General features: G+C 34.9%; 2 protein-coding genes across 3 annotated transcripts; one reads left to right on the plus strand and one right to left on the minus strand.

The window, feature by feature from the left end:
• Positions 1–42: 42 nt before the first annotated feature.
• On the plus strand, positions 43–4,157 carry LOC141903708 (transmembrane protein 220-like). 2 transcript variants are annotated; one of them, XM_074791950.1, is made up of 5 exons: positions 43–60; positions 462–728; positions 1,070–1,202; positions 1,349–1,414; positions 1,932–4,157. In XM_074791950.1, exons 1-5 carry the CDS (start codon positions 54–56, stop codon positions 2,080–2,082), a joined length of 624 nt encoding a protein of 207 aa, XP_074648051.1. In that variant the 5' UTR covers positions 43–53; the 3' UTR covers positions 2,083–4,157. The 2 variants fall into 2 exon arrangements, with proteins under 2 accessions (XP_074648051.1, XP_074648050.1); XM_074791949.1 differs by lacking the exon at positions 43–60 and adding an exon at positions 205–370.
• A 574-nt stretch (positions 4,158–4,731) lies between these two features.
• LOC141903368 (hypoxia-inducible factor 1-alpha inhibitor-like) lies at positions 4,732–7,941 on the minus strand. Its single transcript, XM_074791479.1, has 8 exons — positions 7,727–7,941; positions 7,308–7,555; positions 7,080–7,228; positions 6,772–6,917; positions 6,591–6,697; positions 6,452–6,515; positions 6,259–6,366; positions 4,732–6,170 (listed from the first exon to the last, which is right to left on the minus strand). Exons 1-8 carry the CDS (start codon positions 7,838–7,840, stop codon positions 6,108–6,110), a joined length of 999 nt encoding a protein of 332 aa, XP_074647580.1. The 5' UTR covers positions 7,841–7,941; the 3' UTR covers positions 4,732–6,107.
• Positions 7,942–8,645: the final 704 nt, after the last annotated feature.

Genomic DNA, 8,645 nt, shown 5'->3' on the forward strand with positions numbered 1-8,645 from the left:
TGCGCAATACGCGCCGGAAGTAAACAGACAGCGAGGGGAACCCGGAAGTAAAAATGACAGGTCGGTTAACAGTGTGATTATCAGCAGGGGTTTTATTGAAACGGAGTCGAGGAATGAGTTAGCGAACACAGTAGTGTGTACAGCTAGCTTTATCAGTCAGTGATACAGGGGGAGGAGAGGGGAGGGAGGGGGAGAGGGGGCTAGCAGTGTCAGTGACGACAAGTCAGTTTGACAATTCAATTCAATTATCAATCTAGCAAAAAGTAAAGGCTTGAAGGAGGCTATGGTGTAGGGATGTTGTCAGGTTTATACCCACCAATCAGCAGCCAGTTTACCCTCACACAGGCTCAGACTGTCCCACTGATGGGTGGCAAGTTTAAATCCACTGTCACGTTATCGGGTTATTTTGGGGGCCAACCGGCAGCATGAAATTGAAGGGTTAATATGAATTATAATTGCAGATACCGCGAGAACGACTCCGAGTCAGGAATATTCATATTACCCATTATCAACATCGGAGAATGATCCACATTCCGGTTCCACCGTTCCACGTGTGGATGACAGCAAATGGAAATGGATTTGGAGAGCTACTAATTTATTGATGTCGATATTTTTTGTACTGGCGGCTTACGTTCAGATCAACGATCCTGATCCATATATCTGGATTCCTGTCTATCTGATACCGGCTTTATTTACATTATCAATTACAATCACACCTAAAATAACAGGTACGGCTATAACAGAGAAACATTATCATTGTTGTGAGAATTCCATCAATAATTGAGGGAATTATTATCTCATGTGGGATTTCTCTTGTATATTCATGTTGACTGAAATTCATATTTAGCCTAACAGATAGTCTATTGACAGGAAACCAGGGTCCTCACAGATCAGGGAAAATTGGGAAATTCGGATTCTTTTCATCAAACTTGTTCTTACTGGTGACAGAAATAGCTCCCTCTCTGAGGATATCTCGTAATCTAATCAGGGAATTTCTGATCCCTGCTATACCATACATTCATACACCTTCAAGTACAGTAAAACAGGACATTATTTGATTATTTTGTAGATAATAAAGTTTGGAAGGTTGCTATAATAATTCATATAGCTATCAGTATTGCGGGAGCGATGTATTTATTAGCTGTAGTCATCGAAATGTTGAGTTTAAATCTATCGAATCCACTTCAACACGAAGAAGGAAGGTAAACTAATTATATTCAACATTTTTGCACAAATGATTTTAGATGATTTTAAATGTTTGATTATGATGCAGATTTTGAGCCTGGTTGGCTGTATGTTAGTTTCTTAACTATGCAGAGTTTTGAATTGTTTCTTCATCTTATTTCAGAGAATTATCAGGACTTGTGATTGTAATTATCTGGCTGACGCTCTGTCGATTTTCTCCACTTGGAAGGTAACTTTTCAGGCACTGTTTCATAAACATAGATAATAAGTAGCTCTGCCACTTTGAACCCAATTCTGAAGTTGTGAGTTAAGATTTGACTCATGTTTTAAACTCTATAATCAAACTTACTTCAAAGACATTTATGGGTCCTGATATACAATGTTTAATGAAGATACTTTGGTTAGATTTACCAGAGAGCCATGCATGGTTCTATGATTGTATTTGTTTTGTATTTCAGTAATGAACCAGGTCATGGTTCTATGATTGTATTTGTTTTGTATTTCAGTAATGAACCAGGTCATGGTTTTATGATTGTATTTGTTTTGTATTTCAGTAATGAACCAGGTCATGGTTCCATGATTGTATTTGTTTTGTATTTCAGTAATGAACCAGCTCGTGGTTCTATGATTGTATTTGTTTTGTATTTCAGTAATGAACCAGGTCGTGGTTCTATGATTGTATTTGTTTTGTATTTCAGTAATGAACCAGGTCATGGTTCCATGATTGTATTTGTTTTGTATTTCAGTAATGAACCAGGTCGTGGTTCTATGAATGCGTTGATTTTACTCACCGGCACGCTCGGTACTATCCCGCTGATTTTCTGGTCGCTATGTTTTATCAGTGATTGGCATAAGAGAATTGGACATTGTAAAGACATGTTTCCTGATTGGAAATGAAGGCTGTAATCATTGGTTGAACGTTTGCTGCGAATGTTTGAATGCTTTCTCAATTCAGATATTTGAACGTTAGGAACTCATTTAAAGAAATCCATGTCATCAACAGATTTAACTAATATTATCAATAGATATTCTTTAAAAAAACATTGATATTCATTTATTTTTTTATATCGATTGAAACGTGTTATTAATGATAGTATCTAGTAGTAAAACCGTAGTCAGTATTCGTGTATTTCCAAGTAAAATAGAATTCATTCAAATCATAAATATTTTTACCCAGTTGTCAAAATACTAGAAGATACCGCTTTAAAAGAGTCTATCACTGTACGTCTTAATACAGCTTTAAGTAGCGCTTCATTTAAAACCAAATCAAAATCTAACCCTCCTGATCTGTTAAAATCATATGAACGTTCAGAAAGCCAAAAAAAACTTTGCATTTAGTATAGATATTGGTGTGTGGAGGGAGCGAAGCACTTAAATATCACATGCATATTGATAGAATTGATGATAAGAAGAAACGTTTAGATTTATGTAGAAGTTACACCCGTGATCATGAATAGAACAAACTGATTTATGATTGTGAGTTTGATTCCTACGTAGATCAACCGTAGTCTAATACAATCTCGATAATATATATATATATATATTTATATTTGATTAAAGATCTAATTGTATTCCTCCTCTCTGGTTCCAACTAGGTCCATTTTTTTAGCTTCCCTTATACCGGTATATGATATGCATTAAATATGAATTAGAAATCTTAGAAAATCTTTATCGTTTTCCTGCAGCGAACTCTTCATATTAAACGGTTGTCTGGTTATTAGAAATTACTAACGTTTTAGATGTAACTCTGAAGTCAATTTCATGATTTTCTTTGTGGTGTTTTGCTAAAAATCAAAGCGTTCTAATTAACTTTCTTACTTCGAATCAATCAAATGTAAAGATTTTTGATCAAAAAGCTTCCATAAAATTCCTAAATTTGTACAACTATTACAGTAATTGTAGTCGGCCATTATCTGATGTTTTGTTATGTTTATATATAGGTTTATGTGATTATGTGCCATTTGTAAAGTTCTAACTCTGTATATTTATGTAATATAATAACTGTATGTACCAAAAATCTGCTCAACATGAATTGTGACATAATGCACTGGCGGCAAGTCCACATAGCCTCACATACCTGTGGTTGACGATGGACTAACCCCAGCTGTTAACCCTAACCCTAGGGTTAGTGTGAACTGACCCTAGGTACCTAACCCTAGGATTAGAATCAACTAACCCTAGCTGTCAACCCTAGAGGTAGAATGGAATAGCCCTAAGGTCAGCAGACCAAACACAAAAATGTTGGTCATATTAACAGTTTGAGTAATTATAAACCCAGAGGAGACACAAATGTTGAGCAGACTTTTTGGCATGATATGAACATGTCTATCGATTATTGAAGTCTTATTGAAAAACTTGCATCCAATATGTAGAAATACAGGACAAATCAGAGAAAACTGAAATAAATGTAATTATTATTCGGGTAATTCATTAAATATGCAAGATTTGTGAACAGTTGCAACGAAAACTAATTAATTGTGTGGGTATCCTGAGCTTTACCCAATATAATGAAGGTACATTGGAAATGTTGGAACTAATCACAATAGAAGCTGATGAGGGTTTGGTACTTATCCATTTCTGTGCCTTGTCTCTGTTGTAGTTGTATGAACTTGTATTATTTTGTATATAAATAAGTACTACATGAACCACACACGTGCATACAAACATACATTCTAGTCATCCTGTAGAAATTGTATAATGTAAAGACTTCCCTTCCGACAAAAACTGATGAGAAATTTAACCAAAATTGAAATAAGATAATGACCCGAGTGGGCGGAGTCTACTGTCTGTTAAAGGCGGAGTCTACTGCTGTCAGTTGCCATTCAGTCATTTAAATAAGTATATGCATTTTTTGTTTAAACAGTTTTAAATACAACTGTAACATTGATTGATTGATTGATTGATTGATTTTCTTGAATTATTGATGATTTTGTGGTGAGAAATTATTATTATAATCAGATAGTGTTTTATCCACTTGTGATTCTCTTTTTGATATTTCATATTGAAATAAATTATATTTTTTCCATAGAATTTGCCGCCTTTTAGTTTTATTTTGTGTTTTGAGTGGAAGCTGGGTCATAATGGCGGTGGCGTATGCGATATCACATGACACTTGATGTATGAAGTAGGCCTACATCCTCCGCATGGTCTGTTTAGTAGTAAGGCAGCATAGAAAGCACTGAGACATTGAAACTGCTGATTTGTCAAACATCACGATATATAAAGACTGACCCTGATTAAATACTTATATATCCAACCAAAATCGGATTAGTTGTGTTACACACAATTGCCCAGAAATGATAAATGCTTGGCTTTTGATTATTTGTTCAACACTGACTATCTACGATGAATGCTTTCAGATAAAAGATAAGTTTTTGTGAAAAATTATCACAATTTGAGGCCATAACAATTTTTTCCAAAAGTAGCACTTAGTGGACTTGCTACATACCATGATCTGACACCATGCGGGTCAATTAATCAATCTGGGTCAAGTTCCAAAAACCCAATCATTCAAAAAAGTAAGCAAAATTCAATATAGTTGTTTAATATTAAAGTACATGTACATAGCTTTCGGATTGATCAGTTTTTAAAACTGATTGCATAATAATCAATAATTCAAACTGTAACTGTTTTAATTGTTAAACGCATCGAAGCTGCTGAATATCATCCGAGACAAGAAGAGCTCGGACAACAACTGACCGTCCAATAGTTCACAAGTCACTGGTACAGACACTAAAGTTAAGCCTTATGCACAAACATATAATCAGTTGAAATTGCTTAGCTATTTTAATCAAGTGCACTGCGCACGTTAGGCTCTGACTCAAAATCTTAATTACAAACCTGAGAACAATTCACGCTTATCATACACAATCCCACACTTAGGAAGAAAACAGTTTGAGAGTCTTGAGCTGATGTTTATATCATATATATCCTGATAGCCATCTTCACGAATACAAGAGTTATAACGCAAAGTTATGAAATATTCATTTACAATCCAGAACAAAGGGACAAATTAAGTAATAAGATTATATCGATAAAAACAAGGGGGTGATATACAACCATTAAAACAATTACAAGTTATTATTTCTCTCAAAAAAAGGTGAATATATCAGCTCAAGGAAACATTTTGGAATTTTTCTTTTCCCAGTGTGGGATCATTACAACATGGACTGAGAGTGTTTCATCAATAGTTATTCATCCTTATACACTGTATACCATTAAAACATATAATCACAATGTGTGTACTGTTCACAGAAGAGACACTTTGGTCCCATTCATTATTTCAACTGGAAACTTTACAAGTTCAGTAACAATTTGTTCACATTTGTTGTAAAACCAATCGAACTCATTTACGCTACATTGTATGTGACGTCTGTAAATAAATATCTTTTTTAATAGCACCAAAAACACTTTCATTCAGGAAACAATAATGAACGCATTCAGTTTTAAATCTACCCGATATAAAAAGCTTAACAGTAATAATCAGTTTATTTTACTAGTTGAGCAAGAGACATGAACGCATTTATTACAAAGCTGTATATTGCAGTAAGAAGCTCATATCGATTACTAAATGCAAATAAACGTGAACATCGATTGAAGCAGTCTTTAAAACATTACATCTACAACATTTCAATCATGAACCAGGAAACACAGTCAGGGAGGGTTAGAGCTGCCTGAACCAAAGCGAAGAACCATAAAACCATAAACAAGGTTCTTACTTCTCTAAATATATATATGTATATCGGTACGAGTTTATAGGATATTGAAATTAAGTAGACATCAAAATGTTCATATACAATTAATCATTAAAATGTAAGTGATTTTAAGAGCTGCGAGTCAGAATCGTTTATTTATTTGTCTGCCATTTCTGCTGATATGAAGCATGATGTGAGTTGCGCTGAATGTGAGTCCGTAGAATGTTATTAGCACCAATGAGTAGAACTATCATAGCGACCCATCACTAAACTCTGCATAAACGGCTGAACCTAATAAAAATACAATCAATCACCAAATAGAGAAAGGATCAAGAGATCTTTATCAGCTCAATCTTTTAAAAAAGTTAAATTTACAAACCTCTGCTTTATCATTTAATGCTTCAGTAACCATTTTCTCGATGTTTCGCATCATGGCAACTTTTTGTTCGGGTTTTAACGGGTATTCCACTGTGGATACAGTACCAGCCTGATTGAATAAATAATACCAGGGATTAACAGATTAACACAGATTAACAGAGTTTAACGCGGAACTGACATTTTTTTAAACCGACCTTATACCAGAAGTTGATAGAAACGGTCGGTCCTGATTCAGTCAATGATTCAATATCGTGCCACCTATAAATAAATACATTAATGCTTTACGTTATATTTCAGTGAATATAAACAGAAGTTGATCGATTTAATACTGACCAATACATAGGAATATATAACACTTCACCAGGTTCTAAAATAGTCTCCTCTCCTTTTAACTGATTGAATTTAGGAAATGATTTCAGATCAACGTTGTCAAAATCCACCTAAAATACAAATCATTAACATTCTTAAAATCTATTGATTAGAATAACCGGGTGAAGTAAGAGGGTGAACGTACCTGACTCTGTCGATCGTGAGGATGAAACACAGGATACGGGTATAAACTATCAAACTGATTTGGCGCGAATAAAATACATCTTTTACGACCGTGAATTTGACAGAAAATGTTCTCCTGTTCGTCGTAATGAGCCGGAGTAATGTTTCCTGAAATATATCAATAAATAAACTGAGGGGTGGGGGATGCAGACAGGCAGCAGATTGATAATCTTGTTAATAATGATGTTAATAATCTTACGGTTTTTTCATCGGGGGAAGGATAGCAGATTGATAAGTGATTTACAATATAAATCCATTACCAGTATTTACCTTCCATTCCTACTAACAGTAGATTAGATGTTAGTGGACCCCAGTTATTGCGTTTTTGTTGCGAAGTCACCCAATTCCAGTTAAACGATAGGAAATCTTGAACAATAGCATCACCGACTCTATCGTTAAGAGGCTGCTGTAAATACATCCTGAAATTGATAAAAATTTGTACATGGACTCAAATTCGGAACCAGTTCCTAGTCTATTTATCCGTGATTTAGTGTTTACCTTTGGCCTCCGTTGTCGCGATTATATTTCATCTTTTTTACAAATTCATTGAATTTCATCGTTGTTTTACTGGTCGCCGGTGTGAAATTCTTCAACTCTCGAGCCTTCTGATTGTCCCAGTACATGAATTTATTATTATTAGACAGATAAACGCTGAAATCTCCGTCACCAAGAGAATCGTTCAAATATTCCAGATTCCATTTGGAAGCCGACGCCACGAGGTTCGAATCAGTGATCACAACCGGTTTCTAGAAAAAACACAATCAAATAACACAATAATGTTAGACTAATTAGCTCGGCTGCTCTAGTCTCTCTGTAACAGGGTTAGGTTTAGCAGCACCCACCAGGGGGCACCTAAACTATAGTCAAACTGAATGAATGAAAATGTATCAGTAGTAAGTAGGAAGGCATGTACATACCGCTTGTGAAATGAGTTGATCAGTTGAAGGGTGTTTGTAACTGAGTTTAGGGATTGGTTTTAACTGAAGTTGATGCCTGTATGAATTTAATTCTTCTTGCATATTTTCCGCCATATTGATCCGAGAATTCAAACATGCCGCGAAGCTCGGCTCCAGTATCCCGCTGTCTCTTTGTCACGTCGTGGATGACGTGATTTTTGACATGTTTCGATGTTTTGGGTTGAACTAGTACTAAAATCTTTCAAAGCAAATATGTTGACTCCGGCTGTAATAAATATCACACAAAAACAAAGGTCACGTAAACTTTTGTTGAAAATAATACTCATAGATATTGCCTTCAAACATTAGAAATGAATCTAAGAATTACCATTTGAATCTTTGAAAATGAATTAGGATAGATTAATTCAAATTTCATTATACTGTACGTTGAATATTGGTTCGAATCCCATTTTAATCGGATCCGCTATAAAGATACCGGACTAAATTAACGCAATCTTCTGCGCATAACTCATATAGAACTGTACAAAACTAGCATTAGAAATGCATAAAAAGCTATGTTTTATTAGATTTTGAACAGAAGGCGTGGTTTGAATAAAGAAGTGTTAAAGGTTAAACCGCAACACACGAAGGATATAGGGCATTCTAAAGAGTTTGGAATTTCTGTTACGTGGAGTCCCGTGCCATCACATGAACAGCTCAGCCCAGTCATTTCGAGCCTTAATAAAAACAAAATCTTTATCTTGACAATAGGAAACGTCCATCCTTTAAAATATTCTAATATTTCACTCTTACGCTAAGTGTCGATGCAATATTAGTTTGATAAATGCACATGATAATCAGCCTGGTTCATTTTGAATATTTCATCACTTAAAACCGTAAAAACTGCTCGATACCACCGACCTTAAACATTTCAAATCGT

The sequence above is a fragment of the Tubulanus polymorphus genome, chromosome 4 (assembly GCF_964204645.1).
Source record: "Tubulanus polymorphus chromosome 4, tnTubPoly1.2, whole genome shotgun sequence".
Classification (NCBI taxonomy): domain Eukaryota; kingdom Metazoa; phylum Nemertea; class Palaeonemertea; order Tubulaniformes; family Tubulanidae; genus Tubulanus; species Tubulanus polymorphus.